Source organism: Hemiscyllium ocellatum (assembly GCF_020745735.1).
Source record: "Hemiscyllium ocellatum isolate sHemOce1 chromosome 27 unlocalized genomic scaffold, sHemOce1.pat.X.cur. SUPER_27_unloc_10, whole genome shotgun sequence".
NCBI classification, from domain to species: Eukaryota; Metazoa; Chordata; class Chondrichthyes; order Orectolobiformes; family Hemiscylliidae; genus Hemiscyllium; species Hemiscyllium ocellatum.
This window is the reverse complement of record NW_026867477.1, coordinates 290,667-312,156: the sequence shown is the minus strand read 5'-3', so window position 1 is coordinate 312,156 and position 21,490 is coordinate 290,667. Positions and strand designations below refer to the sequence as shown.

General features: G+C 46.9%; 2 protein-coding genes across 4 annotated transcripts in view; both read left to right on the top strand.

Annotated features, from left to right (window-relative positions):
• The window catches only part of LOC132807202 (zinc finger protein 420-like), a 65,513-nt gene extending 53,501 nt beyond the window's left edge, over positions 1-12,012 (top strand). Inside the window, exons 1-2 of one of the 3 annotated variants that reach the window (XM_060821504.1) lie at positions 9,029-9,130; positions 10,084-12,012. In XM_060821504.1, coding sequence (XP_060677487.1) covers positions 10,493-11,545 — 1,053 coding nt within the window. In that variant the 5' untranslated portion in view covers positions 9,029-9,130; positions 10,084-10,492 and the 3' untranslated portion in view covers positions 11,546-12,012. Of the gene's footprint in view, positions 1-9,028; positions 9,131-10,083 lie in introns of those variants that run through there. The other 2 variants (XM_060821505.1, XM_060821507.1) reach the window with 2 other exon arrangements.
• Positions 1-21,490, top strand: part of LOC132807198 (gastrula zinc finger protein XlCGF26.1-like) — a 270,173-nt gene that overhangs the window by 47,013 nt on the left and 201,670 nt on the right. The window lies entirely within an intron of this gene.

Sequence of the window (21,490 nt, the reverse complement as noted above, 5' to 3'; positions counted from 1 at the left end):
ACAAAGGCTGTGCCTGAACTGACAATGATTGTATCAACTATCAACGATTCTGCAAGGACTACCATAAACAAATCATGTTACAAAGACAATAATCTCATCCCTGACCGATTGTATCACAAGATGTATAAAAGTTTCTTGACGTATGCTCCGGGTGGAGAGAAGTCTCGCAGCTGACACTGTGCTGTTGGTGTCTTTCTCTCCCCGGAGCCCCGGGATTTCCTTGTACAATCAACTCTGTCATTGAACCGCAATTCTGACTCCGAGCCTGGTCTTTTTCCCCACAACAGGGGAGAGAGAATGGGGTGGGGGGATGGGGAGAGAGAATGGGGGGTGGGGGGATGGGGAGAGAGAATGGGGGTGGGGGGTAGGGAGAGAGAATGGGGGAGGGTGGGGAGAGAGCATGGGGGTGGCGGTGGGGGAGAAAGAATAGGGGAAGGGAGAGGGAATGCAAGGGTGGGGGAAAGAGAATGGGGAGTAGGGGAGAGAGAATGTGGGTGGGGGAGAGAATGGGTGGGGAGGAGGGAGAGAGATAATGGGGGTGGGGAGAGAGAATGGGGAGGGGAGAGAAAATGGGAGGGTGGGGGAGAGAGAATGGGGAGGGGAGAGAGAATGGGGGAACGGGGAGAGAATGGGGAGGGAGAGAGAATGGGGAGGGAGAGAGAATGCGGGAGAGGGGAGAGAGAATTGTGGAAAGGGGAGAGAGAATGGAGGAGGGGAGAGAGAATGGAAGAGGGGAGAAAGAATGGGGGGAGAGAGACTGAGGAGAGAGAGACTTGGGAGAAGGGAAAAGAGAATGGGGAGGGGAAAGAGAATGGGGGAGGGGACAGAGAATGGGGGAGAGGAGAGAGAATGGAAGGGGAGAGAGAATGGGGAGGGAGAGAATGGGGGAGGGAGAGAGATGGGGAGGGAGAGAATGGGGCGAGGGGAGAGAGAATGGTAGAGAATGGACATTGAACAGAGGGTGTGGTGAGAGGGAATACTGGGGGGGGCAGACGGTGGGGAGAGAATAGATGGAGGGGACAGAGGACGGGGAAAGAAACGACAGGGATGCAGAGGGTTGCATGACTGAGAATGGACAGGGCGTTCAGAGGAAAGAGAGAGAATGGACAAGAAGCTGGGGCTGGAGAGAGAATGGACGGGGCGCTGCAGTTGGTGGGACAATGGACAGTGAGCACTGAGGGCGTTGGGTGGAATAGACGAGGGGCTGTGAGTGGCAAGGGAGAGTGGATAGAGGGTGCTGGAGTGGCGGGGTGAATGGACGGGGTGCTGTGGGTGGCGGGGGAGAAATGGACAGGAGGCGCTCTGTGTGGCCAAGATCAAAAAGGGTTAATGACAGTCAACACTTATCAGATTGTTCCTGGAACAGAAAAACTTGCACTGAAGGCTCCCAGAAGAGGGGTGTCTCATATGTATTCCATCAATTAGTTTTGAAATATTATTGTGTATCTTAAGTGTTAAGGTATATCTGGCACATAGAGAGATGGCTGTGGTTGTTGGAGGTCAGTCATCTCAGTTCCAGGACAACTCTGCAGGAATTCATAGGGTAGTGTCCTAGGCTCAACCATCTTCATCAATGACCTTCCTCCATCATAAGGTCAGAGGTGGAGATATTCGCCGATAATTGCACAATGTTCGGCACAGTTCACAACTCCTCACAAACTGAAGCAGTTCAGTTTGAAATGCAACAAGATCTTAACAATATCCAATGGGCTGATGAGTGGCAAGTAACATGTATGCCATTCCAATGCCAAACAATGACTCATCCCGAAAAGAGATAATCTGACCACTGCCCCATGATATTCAACAATGTTACTGTCACTAAACACCCCACGATCAACATCCTTGGGGTTTACCATTGACCAGAAACTCAACTAGACTAACAACAGACACAATGGCAACAAGAGCAGGCAACAGGTCAGGAATACTATGGCTAGTAACTCACCTCCTGACTCCCCAAACCCTGTCAATCTTCTACAAGACACAAGTCAGCAGTGTAATGGAATACTCTCCCACCAGCTTGGATGGGTGCAGCTTCAACAACATTCAAAAAGCTTGATACCATCCAGGACAAAGTCGCCTTCTTGATTGGCACCATCTCCACATACATCCATTCCCTCTGCCCACTGTTAAGAAGCAGGAATGCGTACAGTGTACAAGATGTACCACGGAAATTCACCAAAGATCCTGAGAAAATACCTTCCAAACCAACAACCACTACCATTTAGAAGGATCAGGGCAACAGATACTTGGGAACACAACCTCTTGAAAGTACCCCTCCAATCCACTCACCATCTTTACTTGGAAACATATTGCTTTCCTTCAGTGTCCCTTGGTCACCACCGCCTTCTCAAGGGGAACTAAAAGCTGGCCAGCCAGCGATGCACATGTACCATGAGTAACTTTTAATAAATGATTGAAACAGAGGTTTGGAACCCGCAAACTAAACAAAAATCGAGGTTCAGGTGGAACAGTTATAGGGCATTGATTCTGTCCTGATGTAAGGACAAATAAAGAGTGCTGCACTGACACCGAATTGGAAATAGTGTTTAGAGTTGAATGCCTGCAGTGTTTCACTCAGTGTATCAATCTAATATCGATTAAAATTTAGTTCCTGACGTATACATCACCAACATACAAAAAAACGGCAGTTAAGAAGGCATATAGAACACTTGAGTTCATCTCTTTAATGGCTGATGTAGCACCCACAATCCCATGCGATAAATAAAGCGTTCTATCGGCAGTGAGCGGTGCTGATGGTGCGCATGTGTGAAATCGACTTGGGGCCCCGCCCCTCATCGCTCTGATGGACGGAGAGACGAACCTTTGGGAAACCCTGAAGGACCGGAAGGAGCCTGGTCCTCCTGCCAATCAGAGCCCTCCTATTGTCTGAATGCGGATGGTTTTGACCATGAGCTTCTGAAGTTGCTGCTACACCTCTCTCTCTGAATGAAGGTTGAGCTTTATTCCAGACTGCAACTTCTTTCCTCTGTTTAACATCTGGGAGTACCGCACTCTCTTTTCTCGCCCCCTTTCCCATTTCTTTTCACATCCTTGGGTTCACCTGTCGGTTTGTAGGAGCTGAGAGAAAAAGAAAGTCAATCGAGGTGAAGGGACAGACTCTGGAAAAGGTTGGTCTACATCTGTGTCTATTAATGTTTGACAGGCTTTGTTTCCTGAGCTTGAGACATTTACTTGTCTGGCAAAAAAGGATGGCCTCTTGATCCATGTTGGGGATAGAAGTGAATTATGCTGTGGGTGACTTGCTCGTAGTAGTCCAATAAGTATTGGATAAGTAATCATGACACAAACCTTGAGTTATTGACTGTTTATTCGGGAGCTCACAGGGAGAACCAAGACGATCTAATAATCACAAGTCACTCCGATGACAAAACAAAGTTGTGTGATTATATAGGTCACAATCATTTAACAATTAGCAATCTGTTAATTGCAGGATATTGAGCAAACTGAGGCACTTTGCCGAGTCACGTAATGTCTGGACAGTTTTGGTTAGAATCTGATAAGTATACAATTGGTCCTTGCAAAGAGAAGGATATTCCCATGGAAGGAAAGAATTTGTTTATCAGGTAGCAGTACAGCTGCAAGGCCGAGTGTCTCTATTGAGTGTGGAAAACACAATCTTAGCCTGGGAAACAGAAGCTTTGGCAAGCAGGCACTAAGCTGAGATTGAATGTGGTTTCCGGGTTTTTAACATGTGATAAAATAGCTGACCAGAATATAATAATTCTCCCACAATTCCTTCCTTCTTTTCTTTCACCAAATCAGGAAGTCAGTTCAGAGAAACCGGCAAAAGGAGGGATGTAGCGGACCCAGTGGGGCTTGTTGGCGATGGGGGTTTAGAGTCGCCAAGGTAACTGTCATAGTCCAGGTCACCAGGATCAGGAGAGAGAGTGTCAGTGAAACCATCCATTGGTGCGGAAATGTCAGAAATGAGAAGCGGCACAAGTTGGAAAGATGCTGGGATATTTGGCATCAGAAGGCAGCCGAAATGGGCACAGCACTGTTTCAGGAAAATAATGTTATGTGCTCGCAGAACAAAACCAGCAATGAGAAGCACAAGGCCCTGGAAGAGAGTGGAAGCCCAAGAGCCAAGCCAGCCACCCATCCATGTCCAAAGGTCCCAACGGGGAGTAGTGTCATGGAGGGAGGAGGCTGCCTTGCCAATGTGGGCGGCAATGTTAGTAATGTTGTCACTGGAGTCAGGGACGTAGGTACAGCAGTCAGAGCTGATAAGGGCACAAGTGCCTCCTTTCTCGGCTAACAGGGAGTCGAGGGCCATGTGACTTTGGAGAGCAATGGTGCGGACAGAGACCATCCCTGCATTGAGCAGGTCAAAGGCTGAAGATGTGGCATTGGCAATCTCTTCCAGAGTGGTAGCAATTCACTAACCCTCAACCTCAAGGTGGAGGGTAGCATAGGGAGGGGAGAAGGTAGAGAAAATGTGCTGAAAGGTTGTGAGCGCTCTCTTGATTTGTGGTTTGGAAGTCTCAAAAGGCAAAGTGTGGGAGTGGTAAAGGAAAAGGACAACATAACCTAAATCCCAGCTGCCAGTCCAGGAGGTAGACAGCCAGGGGGAGGCCGTATGGCCACAAATGAAATCAGTGCCATTGAAGGGCAACAAATGATTGCATTGGGTTCCAATCCAAAAGGTGGGAAATGGGGAATTTTTGGCGGTCTTGTTGGGAATGCTGAGGTTAAGTATGCTCCTGTCTGCTGTGGGCTGGTAAGCAGTTAAAGGAAGGAGTAGGGAGTGCAGACACTTACTGAAACCAGCCTGCCATCCTGAGGGATGCTTACTCTTGATGCAAATACTTCCTAGAGGTGGAGTCATGTCAGTGAGATCGGTGAGGAACAGGGAGGGGGGTGTACGGGAGGGGCTGTATTTTTTTTTCTCTTCTCTACCCCCACACTACTGCCTAACTGCAGGAGTGCTTATATTTCCCCCCGCACCCATGTTGTGTGTGTGCAGGTGTGAGACACAGTGAAAGACAACAAGTGCACAAATCTTTATTCAATTTCCACCACCAGGAAGAAAGGAAACACCTGAGTGGCCATGGACAAGCAGTGCCCCTCTCAGAGGGCAATGCTGCATGATCAAATAGTGAGGGGGAGGGCAGCGATCAAATCCAAATAGAGTTGGAGGGGAAATAATACACTCCACTCCCTGCGGTGCCCACCTCTCTCTGAACAGTCCTAAGGTATTGGTGGGCACCGCGTGCTCCTTCTCCAGAGACATCCCGGCTCTGACATACCCACAGAGGAGGGGCAGGCAGTCGGCCCTAATGACCCCCTCCATGGCCTGCTGCCTGGACCTGTTTATGGCCAGTTTGGTCAGGCCCAGGAGCAGATCCACGAGGAGGTCCTGTGACCTGTCCTCCCCACTTCGCATTGGGTGTCCAAACATCACAGGAGTGATAGTATTGAGGCTGGAACCAACCCTTGAATGTATCCATTGTATATCCCACTGATTGCCAGCGGAGATGGGTATTATCCCCGTCAGAGTTTGGGGTGCTCACCCTCTTACGAAACCAGACGGATGTGAGAAGTTGTGACAGCAGCAGAATGACCCTGATGCAGCCCCCATTCAGCAGGGTCAGATTCATTAAAAGGTATGGATCTCAGGAGGATCCCTCCCTTGGAGTGAGTGGGAATATGGGCACAAACCCAGCAGCTGGAGATGTTGTCCTTTTCTGCATAAAGGTATGTCCTGTACAAAAAAGTATTAAACTGTAATTTCTGTTTACTAGAGGTTATCAGGCCCAATCAAACATAGTTAGAGAAAGAAAGATAAGGAAGAGTACAGTGAAAGGCAGAATGATGAGACTGAGCCATTCACGGATGAAGGCTGAAGATGTGTCTCTGACGGGGTCTTCTGGTGTTCCTCCAGGAGGTGGCGCTGGTTTGCATTGTGCTGTGTGTGTCCATGCGGCCTCCCCATGACCTTGCCTGCTGAACGGGGAACCAGCAGGACTAGGAACGGGCCTTTCCATCTCAGCTCCAATATGCCCCAGTCCTAATGCTGAGAAACTTGGCGGACCCGTGAATGTAAACTTTGAAGAGTTTTGGTGAACTGATGCAAATATTTCCCACTTGTCCAACACTACAGTGTCAGCTGTTTCAGCCATTGGGATGGTTTTGATTTATCTACTGAATACATCTACTCTTATTAGACAATATTCATAACAATGTACGCGAGGTGATTCTATAAAAGCAAGTTGTAGATAGCGGAAAACGGCCTACCAGGCAGGGAGGTGTTTAACAACCTCAGGACATCCCTCTTACAGCATGCATCCTGTATGTTTACAAGTTAAATACACTTCAGCTCTTTTCCTCGCTGCTTTCTGGAAATCGAGGTGACATCAGGTTTGTAATACAGTATTAACCATTCCCTCCTTGCCCAAGTATGTACAATAAAGCACATAATCAATTGAAAAAGGCTGCAGCAAAGAAGGAACACCAACCAGTCCATCAGGGATCACTCACATTTCGCTTTGAGTATCGAGGGAGTACCCTAGTTGATGCCATAGTTTGTGGTCTTCAACAGGGGGCCTCTCCTGTGATTTCAGTCCCATACCCAGGCCTGGCATTCCCATCTCCATATTGTCTCTATCCAGGTTTTGGGGTGTAAGGCTGCCTGCTTGGCAGCAGTATTTATCTGCTCATTCCTTTGGAGACTATCCATTGCCTCAGCGTGAGCTGAACATCTTGATAGCTGCTAGATTGATTGGACAAAACGGCATTACTATTAGTCTGCCCCATGGGGGTTAAAAATCCTCTACGTTCCCACAAGTCTCTGTAATCATGGCTCTCGCCAAAAGCACAGTGAGAGTTGAAGATCTCAATCCCCGGGAGGAGTGTCTCAGTTCCGAGATCAGTTAAATGAACACTAGGAGTATGGTCTGCTTCAGCAAGGTTTCACACTTTAATTAGTAACGGCCAGGCAAAGATTTGTCCAGCAACACAGATATTAAAAGATTCTGTGTACCTTGGAGAAACTGCGTGATTAACTTGGAACAAAAAGCAATCTTTATATGTTTCTTCAGAGACAGTACAGCTGTAAGTACAGAGTAAATCCAATAAAATGTAACAAAATTATATAATGGACAACAGGTTAACCCAATGATATTTCCTGGGAAACAATGTAGTTTCACATGCATTATCTCCTCATACTTGTGCTTCAAGGTTAGCTAGGATGGTCAATAATGTCCTATCTAGCTTAATTAGATCCATACTATGAAGAAGGCACTGTTTGCTTAATCTGTAATTCAGTTAGCTCAGGAATGCAGAAATGCAGCTTTTAGCCATTTTAAACACCGTGTTAATTTGCAGCCTGAAGCCATATTGTTCTATTACTTTATATTGAGATGCCATTTTGTGGTTAATAAAAGCTTCTGACAATAGCCTAAATCCAGGTATTAGATCCTCATCTGGTGTAGATCTGCTCCGTCACACAAAAGAAAACTAGATTTAAAGCCATACGTGCTATTCTGCTAATTTAATCCAGTTGATTTGTTTTTGTTTAAAAATGTGAAAACCTCGTGAACAGTCCTTCCAGTTAATCACTGGGTATTCAAATTTCTCTTCAAAATTAAAAATCATAACAAAACTGCGTGTCATTGTGGGATTTTGAATCTGGAAGATGTGCTTGGTAAAGTTTGGAAGAACAATATTTCAAAGTGAATGTTATCATGTTCAGTCTAAGACTTTCTGGAGATGAAAAATTTGCCCTTGAGTGTTTTGCAACACTTAATCAAGGTCAGTTCCATACAATATGCAGTCAGGTTGATGCGAGAGTTAAGAGCTGGGGCAAACATCAGAAATAATGGAGGCAGGAGCACAGCAATTAGAGGTAGAAAGTTAGCCAAAAATATAAAAACAGGAAGGAAAGTTTGGTCAGCTTTTCTTTAAAAAAGTTAACAAAGTAAGTGTTGGTTCATCAAAAAAAAATGAGTGTGGAGATTCAATAACAGAGGATAAAGAGATGGTCAGAGAATTGAAAAGAGCTTGAATCTGTCTAGCGAGGATACAAGTAACACCCTGGAACTAGATGGAAATCAGGAATTGAAAGGGAAGGAGGAACTGAAGACAATTACAATTATCAGGGAAGTAGTGTTGAGTAAACTGTTGGAACTTTGAGTTCACAAGTCCCAGTTGGCCAAAGTATTTCATTCTAGAACCTTAAAGAAAAACTAGCTAGTGAAATAGTTAATGCATTGGTTTTAATTTTACAAACCTCATTAGTTTCAGGGGAGGTTTCTTTAGATTGGAAAACTCCTTTCTTCAAAACGGCAGACCGAGAACAGGAAACTGCAGACCATTTACCTTAACATATGTCATAGGGAAAATGTTCAAAGCTATGATTAAAGATGTGATGACAGGGCACTTGTGTAAGTTCAGGCAGCGTGAATCTGTTTTTGTCAATGGGAAATAATGTTGTAATAATGTTTTGAAGAACTGCCTTTCCGCATTGCGACTGAGCTGATGAATCTCCAGTGCCGACAGGGAATGGAATCCCTTCCCACAGTCCCCAGGCTTCTCCTCAGTTCTGGTGTCCTTTTAGCTCCCAGTTTCTGATGAACAATTGAAACTGTGATCACACTCAGGAAACGTGTCCAGTCACCCCCTGCTGCGAACAGTGTAATGTTTCTTCATCTGTGTAACTTCCCACAGCTCCTTCCCACAGACAGCTCACTGGGGCACACTCTCTCCCAAAATGGGGAAAAGACATACAAAAGTTGAGGAGTCAGACAAAATACGCAAGCAATAAAATGTCGAAATACGGCGGGGGGTGGGGGGTGGAATTGTGGCTCTCCCGCTTTTTTCCCTGTTGCCATTTGGACACTCAAAATCCCAAAGAGCATACTGCGCATGTTTGCCGGTGTCAGCAAACATTTGGGCATGCTCGTCACTGTGCGTTTAAAAAGGGCGGGACCTTTTCTTGATTGCCCAATAGGAACCTCTGGAGGACCGGAAGGACGTTGGTCCTCCTGCCAATCAGGGTCACCCCATTGTCTGAATGCGGAAGTTGGACCGTGAGGTTCTGTAGCTGCTGCTCGTGTCTGAATGAAGGTTGAGCTTTATCCCAGACTGCAAATTCCTCTGTCCATTATTTGTGAGTACGGCACTCTCTTCTCTTGCCACCTTTTCAATTTAATTTTCATTCTGGGGTTCAGTTGTTGACTTGCAGCAACTAAAAGGAAAGGGAGTGTGTCGGGGTGGGGACACACTCTGGAAACGTCGCTCCAGGTCTGTGTCTTAATTGGCAAAATAGACAGGCAGGAGGTTGGAAGAACACAGCAAGCCAGGCAGTACCAGGAGGTGGAGAAGTCAATGTTTCGGGTGTAACCCTTCTTCAGGATTGGGGATGGGTGTAGGGGGTGATGTAGATAAAGGGTGTGCTGGGTGGTGAAGTGGGCATAGGTGTAGACAGGTAGAGGGTTCGACCTAGACAAAAGGGAGGACTGCAGATGCTGGAAACCAGAGTTTACTCAGGGTGCTGCTGGAAAAACATAGCAAGTCAGGCAGCATCCAACACCAGGAGAATCAATGTTTCAGGCGTGAGCCCTGAAGAGCCCTGAAGTCCTCTCTTTCTCCTCACTGGAAGCAGAAGAGTTTGACTGAAGTGTATTGGTGTTAATGCCTTGATGTCTCATTTTGCTCCCACCTTCTCGGGGTCATTAACCATTTTGTGTCTGGTCCTTCCTCAAGAAGCTGCATTGCAGGTTCACCATGAATTGACACTTATCTTTTTGCTTCCCGAAATCAGACCTGCTCACTCTCAGCAGGATCCCAGTGTTGTGAAAGATACTAACTTTCAGGTGGAGGTATCCAAAATTCAGAGAGATGTCAGTCTTGATGTTTTTGCTTTTCTGCCCCTGTAAGACCCTGAATCAGCACCTTCAGGAGAATGAGTTAGAGCGGAGTGAGAACAGAGGGGAAAGGAGAGTGGGATGGTGCTTTCAATTTTGTGGAACAACAAAAGAATATTCCACAGAAAATAGAGTTGCTTGTTCTGAAGTTCTACCCAGCACTGATAGTGATGACTTTTGTAATCTCTTTTTGCAGAGTATTTGAAAATCTGAAGACTGAAGTTGCAAAATCAATGGATGAAGGGCTTATGCCTGAAACATTGACTCTCCTGTTCCTCGGATGCTGCCTGACCTGCTGTACTTTTCCAGCGCCACATTTTTCGACTGACTCTCCAGTGTCTGCAGTCCTCACTTTGATGTCAATGTCTGACAGTCACTCAATCCATCGGGACAGCAACGATTTTTGACTGTGATTCCTGTGAGAGGAATCAACGCTTTTTGGTTCCAGTTTGAGGACGTTTTCAGCATCAGTGGGACTGGACAGGAGACCTCACTGTTACAGCGCATTGTGTGCTTGGAGCCTGAAACAGTTATACGGCCTGGGAAGGGGATTTCACGGCAGGGAGGGGCTCTACACGTGTTCCTGTGCAGTTGAAGCTGTAGCCATGGAGAAACCTGAGGAATCCCGTCCTGTGGAGGAACCGTGGAAGTGTGGCGACTGTGGGAAAGGCTTCCGTTTCCTGTCTGCCCTGGAGACTCATCGGCGCAGTCACACCGGGGAGAGGCCATTCCCCTGCACTGACTGCGGGAAGGCCTTCAGACATTCCTCCCACCTGCTGGCCCACCAGCGGGGCCACACGGGGGAAAGGTCCTTCAGCTGCCCAGAGTGCGGGAAGGCCTTCAGCACTTCCTCCACCCTGCTGAGCCACCAGCATGTCCACACTGGAGAGAGGCCGTTCACCTGCCCTGAATGTGGGAAGGCCTTCAGGTATTCCTCCACGCTGCGGACCCACCGGCGTTTCCACACAGGGGAAAGGCCGTTCAGCTGCTCCGAGTGTGGGAAGGCCTTCAGGTATTCCTCCGCCCTGCGGAGCCATCGGCGCGTCCACACGGGGGAGAGTCCCTTCAGCTGCCCTGAGTGTGGGAAGGCCTTTACCCGCATCTCTGCCTTGCGGAGCCACCAGCGGATCCACACCGGGGAGAGACCCTTTACCTGCCCCGAGTGCGGGAAGGCCTTTACCGACATCTCCTCCCTGATGAAGCATCAGCGGATCCATACTGGGGAGAGGCCCTTTATCTGCTCTCAGTGCGGGAAGGCCTTCAGCACATCCTCCCACCTACTGATCCATCAGCGTGTCCACACAGGGGAGAGACCGTACACCTGCCCTCACTGTGGGAAGGCCTTCAGGTATTCCTCCTCCCTGCTGACCCACCAGCGGATCCACACAGGGGAGAGACCGTACACCTGCCCTCAGTGCGGGAAGGGCTTCACCCGCTCCTCCCACCTGCGGAGACACCAGCGGATCCACACGGGGGAGAGACCCTTCAGCTGCCCCGAGTGCGGGAAGGCCTTTACCGACATCTCCTCCATGATGAAGCATCAGCGGATCCACACTGGGGAGAGACCGTACACCTGCTGTCAGTGCGGGAAGGGCTTCACCCGCTCCTCCCAACTGCGGAGCCACCAGCGAGTTCACGTGCCATTGCAGGGGGATTGAAGAAGTTACGGCTGAGTCCCATTATCGATTGGACTATCAACCCAGTTCCGGAGATTCCCGGGTTTGAATCCCCCACGACAGATGGCAGAATTGGTATTCGGTCAGAAATGTGGAGTTTGGAATCTAACAATGAGACTGTTTCAGGGAGGGGTGGTGCAGGGGGGAAAGCCCCCATCTGATTTACTCTCTCCCTTGTTAGGGAAGGGAACCGCCATTGTGGGAGAGGATTCACTCAGTTGTTCCAGCTGCATCCTTTACCCGGTCTGGCCTACACGTGACTCCAGACCCACAGCAGTCTGGTTGACTCTACACTGCCCTCCCCCCACTGGCAAAGGAGCGGGGAGAAACTTACTTGGAGACAGGGTATGGGTTGAAATTGCTGAGTGAGGCAATACTTCCTCCGGGTTACGGCTGTACCAAGGATCCAGTAACAAAGGGACAACTTGGTGCTGGCCAATAGTAAAGACAGTGAGTGGGGGGGGGGGGGGGTGAAGGGACAGGGGAGGTGTGGTGTGTGCACTTTCACCTTGAGCTGTTCAAAAAGCAACTACTTTTTCTCTGCTTTTTTGCTGCGGGGATCTGAATCTGTAACAAAGTTGGGTTGCAATAAAGGTTACCTGAACTTACCACTGGGATCAGACTCTCATTGAAAGCTTTGAGCTCCAAGAGGTTTTTTGTTTTAAAGCTGTCATTTCTTTCAGCCTCCTGCACTAAGCTTAGAACATAGAACAATCCAGCGCAGAACAGGCCCTTCGGCCCTCGATGTTGCGCCGACCTGCGAACTATTCTCAGCTTGTCTCTCTACACTATCCCAAAATCAACCATGCACTTACCTAAGGATTGTTTAAATCTCCCTAATGTGGCTGAGTTGACTACCTTAGCCGGTAGGGCATTCCACGCCCTTACCACTCTCTCTGTGTAAAGAACTTGCCTCTGACATCTGTCTTAAAGCTATCACCCCTCAATTTGTAGTTATGCCCTCTCGTACAAGCTGACGTCATCATCCTAGGAAAAAGTCTTTCTCTGTCCACTCTATCTAATCCTCTGATCATCTTTTATGTCTCTACCAAATCCCCCCTTAGCCGCCGCCTTTCCAATGAGAAAAGACCCAAGTCTCTCAGCCTTTCCTCATAAGACCTTCCCTCCAGACCAGGCAACATCCTGGTAAGTCTCCTCTGCACCTTTTCCAATGCTTCCACATTCTTTCTGAAATGGGGCAACTAGAACTGTACACAATATTCCAAGTGTGGCCGCACCACCATTTTGTATAGTTGCAGCATGATACTGCGGTTCTGAAACTCAGTCCCTCTACCAATGAAACCTACACACCATATGCCTTCTTAACAGCACTATCCACCTGGGTTGCAATGTTCAGGGATTTATGCACATGGACTCCTAGATCCCTCTGCACATCCACACTACCAAAAATCTTTCCATTGCCCAACTACTCTGCCATCCTGTTATTCTTCCTGAAGTGCATCACCTCACATTTAGCTGCATTGAACTCCATTTGCCACCTCTCAACCCAATTCTGCAGTTTATCCAAATCCCCCTGCAACCTGTAACATTCTTCCAAACTGTCCAGTACGCCACTGACTTTAGTGTCATCTGCAAATTTACTAATCCATCCACCTATGCCTGTGTCTCAGTCAGTTATAAAAATGACAAACAGCAGTGGTCCCAAAACATCCTTGTGGAACACCACTAGTAACTGGACTCCAGACTGAATATTTTCCATCAACCACCACTCGCCTTCTTCCAGTTTCTAATCCAAACTGCTAAATCACCCTCAATTCCATGCCACTGTACTTTCTCCATCAGCATCCCATGGGGAAACTTATCAAAGGCTTTACTGAGGTCCAAGTATACCACGTCAACTGCCCTACCCTCATCTACATGCTTAGTCACCTTCTCAAAAAACTGTGAGGTTTGTGAGACACGACCTGCCCTTGACGAAATCATGTTGACAATCTGAAATCAAATCGTTGCTTGCCAGATGATTATAAATCTTATCTCTTATAATCCTTTCTAAAATCTTTCCTACAATAGAAGTAAGGTTCACTGATCTATAATTACCAGGGTCATCTTACCTGCTGCCCTTCCTGAATAAGGGCACAACATTTGCAATCCTCCAGTCCTCAGGTTCTAAACCCGTAGACAATGATGACTCAAATATCAAAGCCAAAGGCTCTGCTATCTCCTCCCCAGCTTCCCAGAGAATCCTCGGATAAATCCCATCCAGCCCAGGGGACTTTCTACTTTCACTCCTTCTTGAATTGATAACACCTGTGCGTAACTAGCCTTGATCCTTTCGAGTCTAATATCTCGTACCTCATTCTTTTCTTGAGTGAACACCGATGAGAAATGTTCATTTAGCACCTCTCCGATCTCTACAGGGTCCACACTCAACTTCCCACTTATGTCTTTGACTGGCCCTATTCCTGCCCTAATCATCCTTTTATTCCTCACATACCTATAGAAAGCTTTCGGGTTCTCCTTTTATTCTATTTGCTGAAGACTGTTCGTGTACTCTCTTTGAACTTCTTAATTCTCTCTTTCAATCCTTCCTCAGTGATCTGTAATTCTCCATCACCTCATCTGTACCATCTTGCCTCATCAACACACAAGCCTCATGGAACAGCATCATTAGACACAGAACTTATATCGAAAGATCAGTGTCATGCAACTGATAGAATATATTGAACAAATTGAGATAGTCTTCATCTCTTAGAATGGGTGCGGGCTTTGGTTCATTAATATGTAACAATGTTCTTGAGATGACATAAGGTTTTATGTAAAAAAAAACTCTGCTCAGACAATGCATTAAAGGTGTGAGATTTGAGTCTGTCAGTATTCCAACCTTGAATCAGACTGGTTCTGTTTCCAAAGTCGGAATTTGTAAAATATTAGATGCATTGACTGCCTGCAGATTGTGTGCTTTTTGAACAAAATTGAATGTATCTGCAAATATAATTCTGCCAATACAATTTCACCCCAAAGAGTAGTGTGTGTGTGTGTCTGTGTGCATGTGAGTTTGTGCGTGAGAATGCGCAGAAGTGTGTGTGTGCATGCTTGGGAAAGTGAGAGTGATGGAGTATGAGGCTGCGAGTGAGAGATAGCGTTGAGGAATATGTGTGTGTGTCTGTCTGTGTGTGTGTGAGAGAGAGGCTGAATAAAAGCAAGGGGTTGTACAGTTAATGGACGGGCCATGAGTCGTGTTATAGAACAGACAGACGGGCGGTGTGTTCAGGTACATAGTTCTTTGCAAGTTGCATCACTGGTAGACAGGGTGGTTAAGGCGGCATTTCGCAACATTGCCTTCATTGTTCACACCACTGAGTATAGGGGTTGGGACATCACGTTGAGGTTGTACAGGATGTTAGTGAGGCCACTTTCAGAGTACTGAGTACAGTTCTAGTGGCCCTATATGAGGAAGAATACTATTAGAGAGAGTTTAATAAAGATTTACCAGGATGTTGTAAGGACTGGAGGGTTTGAGTTATAAGGAGAGGCTGGGACTTTATTCACTGGAGCACAGGAGGTTGGGGTGACCTCATTGAGATTGATAAAATCATGAGGAGTGGAGGTAAGGTGAATAGAAAATGGCTCTTGCTTAGCGTAGGGGAACTCAAAACTAGGAGGGCATTATTTTTTAAATGAGAGGAGAGCGATTTAAAAGGAAGCAGAGGGGCAACATTTTGAAAAAGGGTGATTTGTATGTGGAATGAACTTACTGAGGATGTGGTAGATGCAGGTACAGTGACAACATTGAAACAGCATTTGGATGGGTAGATGAATAGAAAGGTTTAAAGGGATATGAGCCAAATGTAGGCAAGTGGGACTGGTTTAGTTTGGAATCCTGGTGGGCATGGACGAATTGGACCGAAGTGTCTGTTTCTGTGCTGTATACCTCTATTGAAACCAGTAGAATTCTGAAAGGGGCTGAACAAGATAGTTGCAGATAAAATGCCCCTTTGTGGGGAGGGTCTCGAAATCCGACAATGTGGAAGCAGGCCATTCAGCCCATCTATTTCACTCTGGCCCTCTGAACAGTATCCCATCCATACCCACCCCTTACTCCGTATTTCCCATGGCCAATCCACCCTAACCTGTACATCCCTGGTCACTATGGGTAACTTAGCACGGCCAATCCTCCCTAACCTACACTCTAATCTGTAAATTACCTTCTCAAGAATGTAATTTAAGTGCAGAGCTTTTCTAAGAAAAATGTCAGTTTGACTCAACATTGGGACACAGACAGAATTCACAACTATTGTCTCTGCTTACAAAAAGGGCAACGTCTCTTCGAAATGTAGATTCATTTAGATATAACTGCGTCACTTTACATATTAAGATATCCCTTTGAATGTGCCACATCCCTTTGAAATGTAATCTCGTCCATTTACATCTCTGTATTTGCAGAAATAGCCCGTTAAAATGTCCATGTCCCTTTAAAATGCAGATTGCTCCCTTTAGATATGAGGCCGTTCCGTTAGATGTCGGAATATCTGTTTAAATGGAGCCGTGAGCTTTCCCAATGTAGACAGGGCTCCTCGAAACGTGGCAGTGTCCCCCCTGCAGCTGCAGAGCGAGACAGGAGAGTTTGTTTTTGTGAATGAGCAGTTGTAGCGCGAGGTGGCTGTTGCTTGGTGACGGTGAGGCTCCCCTGGCCCCGCCCATCCCCCCCGTGCAGACGTCACGCGGGGGTGAAGGCAGTTGGGAGGAGAAGTCGCTCGAGCGGGGAAGCGGCGGCCGTTAGGAAAATGGCGCCGTGCGGCCCGGGGCAGACCCCCGTCACTGGTCACCGCCGCCTTCCTGGCGCAGCTGCTGTGTCACGGCCACACCGGCCGGCTGTACAGCAGGCAGGAGCCGGTGACCATTCTGGAGGCGGATGGGGTTAAGGGCCTGTTTGGGAACTGGTCGGCCGCCTGGGTGGTGGAGTTCTACTGGTCGTGGGGCGGCCCCTGTGTCAACTATGGGGCCACCTGGAAGGTACTGGGCCCGGGAGGTGAAAGGTGAGGCAGGTTGTGGGGGGGACGGAGGGGAAGGAATGTGGGGCCTGTCCTGTCATAGTCACATTTTACACTCACTTTCCATCTGCTTTTACTGGCGCTTGTGCTGTTTACCCCTCACTGTTTTTTAATCCTTGTGCTGTTTGCCCTTTGCTGTTACTTGTACAATTGCTGAGGGTAGTGTGTAAATACTAGTGAAGGATACTATGCACCAGCATGTATATGTTCCTCAGTTATTGAAGGGGCAGGACCTGTTGAGAATGGTTAGTAAAGTATGTGGTGCACTAAGCCTTGTTAACATGGAGATAGTTTGGTATTTGGAAAAATATACTTTTTATTATTTAGAATCATAAAGATGTATAGCACATGAACTCACCCATTTGGTCCAACCTGTCCATGCCAACCAGATATCCGAAATTAATCTAGTCCCATTTGTCACCACTTGGTTCATATACCCATCCAGATGCCTTTTAAATGCTGTAATTATACGGCCTCCACTACTTCCTCTCGCAGCTCATTCCATACGTGCACCATCCTCTGCATGGAAAAGTTGCCCCTTAGGTACCTTTAATATCTTTCTGCTCTCACCCTAAACCTATGCCCTGTAGTTGTGAACCTCACCCCTACTCTGGGGAAAAGACACTAAAAAAAATGTTGAGCAGCCAGACAAAAGCGATAAAATGTTGAGCCACATGGGGAAAAAGAACTGTGGCTCTACCCTTTATTTCTCCTCTTGGCATTTGAACATTTAACATCTGTCAATAACACCAGCATCGCCACAGAGCACATTGTGCCTGCTCCTCGGTGTGAACAACAGCGCACCTGCTCGCTGGTGTCACCAGTACATTGTCCATGCTCCTGTCGGCAGAAAAGGAGACATCGCTTATCTCTGTTCCTAAAGGTCTTCCCTTTATTCTTAAAGCTGTGTCCTCTGGTCCTAGTCTCTCCTACCAATGGAAACATCTTCCCAATGTCATTGCACTGTGGGGATGAAGCCCTAGCCTGTCCAGTAATTTCTGGTGGGTGAGACGAGGCCTCAAGGTTAGAGGGAGTAGCTTTCAGAAAGAGATGAGGAGGAACTGCTTTTCCCAGAGGGTCGTGAATCTATGGAATAGTCTAGATTAGAGTGGTGCTGGAAAAGCACAGCAGGTCAGGCAGCATCCGGAGAGCAGGAAAATCGATGTTTCGGGCAAAAGCCCTTCATCAAAATCTAGGGAATACTCTGGCTAAGGAAGCAATAGAGGCAGCTTCATTAAGTATATTCAAGATACAGTTGGGTGGGATTTGGTCTGGTTGGGGAATTAAGGGGTTCCTTGTGACAGTGCAGGGAGGAGAAGATGAAACGATGGATAGATCAGCCATGATCTTAATGAATGACGGAGCAGGCTCACTTGTAGCAACTGGAGTGAATCCAGCGAGGGAGCAGACTTTGGGACCTCAGGTATGTGTCTTGGTTACCTGGGTGAGGAGAGACAGAAGTTCAGGTTGGGACTTTTTTCCACAGCTTGCCAGAGTCTGAGGAGTGACCTTATACACTTTTATATCATCATGAGGGGCATGGATAGGGTAAATAAACATGGTATTTTCCTTTGGATGGGGCAGTCCAGAAGTGGAGGGTAATAAGCTTAGGATCGAGCATGTGGTGCAGCAGCAAGTCAGGCAGCATCCGAGGAGCAGGAAAATTGACGTTTCAGGGAAGTGTGTGTGTGTGTGTGTGTGTGTGTGCGCGCGCTGTGAGTGTGTTTTTGCATGTGTGCCTGCTTGATAAAGTGTGATTGTGATGGAGTATGAGTCTGCGAGAGGGTGAGAGTTTTGAGGGGGTGGTGTATGTGTATGTCTGAGAGAGAGCATGTGTGTATGAGAGAGGTACGGATATAAGTGAGGGGTTGCATTTGCTAAAATAAAGGAGGGCAAGAGTTGAACAGGTAATGGTAGGGCCCTGGGTCATGTTGTAGAACAGAGACCTGGAGGTGTTCAGGTTCATTGTTCTTGAAAGTTACATCACTGGTAGACGGGAGTGAAGAAGGTGTTCAGCACACTTGTCTTCATGGTTCACATGCTGAGTTCAGGAGTTGGGACATCATGTTGGAGATGCACACAGAAAGTACGTTACTCAGAGGGTGATAGGTGCCTGGAACGCATTGCCAGCAGAGGTAGGGACGGTAGATTCATTCAAGGTGCATCCGAGCAGTAGGACAGTCGAAGTTTCGGGCACAAGCCCTTCATCAGGAATGATGCGTGGATGTTCAGAGGGGCATCAGCGTCCTTCTGTGCCAGTTGTCAGACAGGTGCAGCAGGCAATGAGCAAGGCAAGTGATGTGTTAGCAAGAGGAATTGAGTTCAGAGATGGGAATGTCATCCTGCAGTTAGGGGGTCATTGAATAAATTCAAGGTTGAGTTAATCTGATTTTTGAACAAGAAAGAAGTGGATGTTTATGGAGGAAGGCAAGAAAATGGTTTTAAGCCCAGTTTAGAACAGTTCCAGAGTCAGACAACACAGAAACAGACCCTTCAGTCCAACTAAACCGTGCTGACTGTGTTCACAAACTAAACTAGTCCCACCTGTGTGTATTTGGCCCATATCCCTCTGAACCTTTCCTATTCACGTACTTATCCAAATGTCTTTTAAACCTTGTTACTGTACCTACATCCACCACCGTGTCTGGACATTGATTCCACACACAAACTACTCTCAAAAAAAAGGCGCTACTCCAGTCTTTTGAAAATCTTTCTTCACTCACCTTCCTCATTTGCTCCCTAATCTTGAAACCCCCACCCTAGGGAAAGGACACCTGCGGTTCACCTCATCTACCCTCCATGATTTTATGAACCTCCTTTTAAGGTCACATCTCAACCTCATGTGTTCCAGTGAAAAAAGTCCCAGCCTATCCACCCAGCTGTAGGTATATTCATATCCAGTTATGAATTGTTCAATGCTGGTGCTGACTCGAAAGACCGAATGGCCTAGTCTTGCTCCCAACTCTCTCACTCTGTGTCCAGGACAGCAAGAGGCCCTAAGTCAGAGGAGCAGAAATTAGGCCATTCAGTCCATCAGGTCTAATCGCCCCATTCAATCGTGGCTGCTAGGTTTCTCAACCCCATTCTCCTTTAACCCTTGATCCCCTTGATACTCAAGAACCTATCTGTCTCAGTTTTAAATATCCCCAGTGACCTGGCCTCCACAGCCTTCTATGGAAATAGATTCCACAGATTCACCGCTCTCTGGCTGAAGAAGTTTCTCCTTTCTAAAAGGACTTCCCTTTACTCGAAGCGCTGCCCTCTGGTCTGAGTCTGTCCTACCAATGGAAACATCTTAGCAACATCCACTCTGTCTGGGCTGTTCAGGATTATGTATGTTTCAATTAGACCCTCTCCCCCCACCCCGAGTGTGGGTCTTTGAATCAGCATGAACCAGACCATTCAGGATGAGGTACAGCAGGGATTGGGGTCAGCAAAATGAGAATGGAGGGAGAGTGTGTGGGATGGAGATTTTCAGCTTGGGAATGAGAGAGAAAAGAGGGTTTGCTATAAATTAGAATTGATCGGATGGGCCAAAGTGTGGTGGATGGAATTAAATTTTGAGAAATTCGAGTTGTTGCATTTTGGTCAAGCAATTCAGGCAGGACTGACACAGTTAAGGGGAGTGTTGCAGAACAAAGAGACCTTGGAGTGCAGGTTCCATAGTTCCTTGAAAGTGGAGTCTCAGGTAGACAGGATAATGAATGAGGCATTTGGTAGGATGGCCTTTATTGGTCAGAGCATCGAGTAGATGAGTTGGGAGGTCATGTTGTGGCTGTCCAGGATGTTGGTTAAGCCAATTTTGGAATACTGCGTTCAGTTCTGGTCTCCCTACTGTAGGAAAGATGTTATGAAACTTTGAAAGGGGTCAGAAAAGATTTGAGCTATAGGGAGGGGCTGAATAGGCCAGGGATATTTTACATGGAGCATCAGAGGCTGAGGGGTAAACTTATAGACCTTTGTAATGGGCATGGATGGGGGGGGGGGGAAACCTAAGGTCTTTTCCCCAGGGTAGGGGAGTCCAAGAAAACTAGAAGGCATATGTTTGAGGTGAGAGCATAATGATTTAACAGGGGTGTGAGGGGCAATCTTTTCACAGAGGGTGGTGCATGTATGGCACAAACTGCCAGAGGAAGTGGTGGAGACTCGCACAATTACAACATTCAAAAGGCATATGGATGTCGGTCTGTTCTCAGCTCTGCTGGATTTCTGTTGAAGCTTTGACCCCCACCCCCCCCACAACTGTCTTTACACCTTCTGGGACAATAAAACATTCACTCAATCAAGTCCCAATGCACAATCTCCCAGCCTGTGAACCATCCAGGCACAGTGTAGTCACAGCAGGGAATCAAACAAGAAAAATGAAACAACATTAGAAATAAATAGGTGCTCGCGTTTAATGTTTATTCATTATGAAGTAAACCAGAAATAAGGCTCTATTTGTATTTGCAGAATGATATTTGCAGATACATTCTATTTTGCTCAAAAAATACACAATCAGTAAGCAGTCAATCCATGTAATTTACAAAATATTACACTTTGGAAATAGAACCAGTCTGACTCAAGACTGGGACACAGACTCTGACCTCATACCTTTAATGCATTATGTGAACTGAGATGTCACATTTTGCTATAAAATCTTGAGTTATCTTGATAAGGTGCCTTGCAAGAAAGTCTGGGATTTACATGTGAATGATAGCTGCAATCCAGTCTAAAAGATAAAAGACTTGACAGTCCAGGTTTGTTCAATATATCATTTCGGTGGCAGAACGCGATAATGTTTTTCTATAAGTTATGTCTTAAGATCTTATTCTCCACAACCACCTGAAGGATCAGCGCTCTGAAAGCGAGTCATTCCAAATAAACCTGTTGAACACTCACCTGGTGGTGTGATTTTTAACTTTGTCCCGGTTAG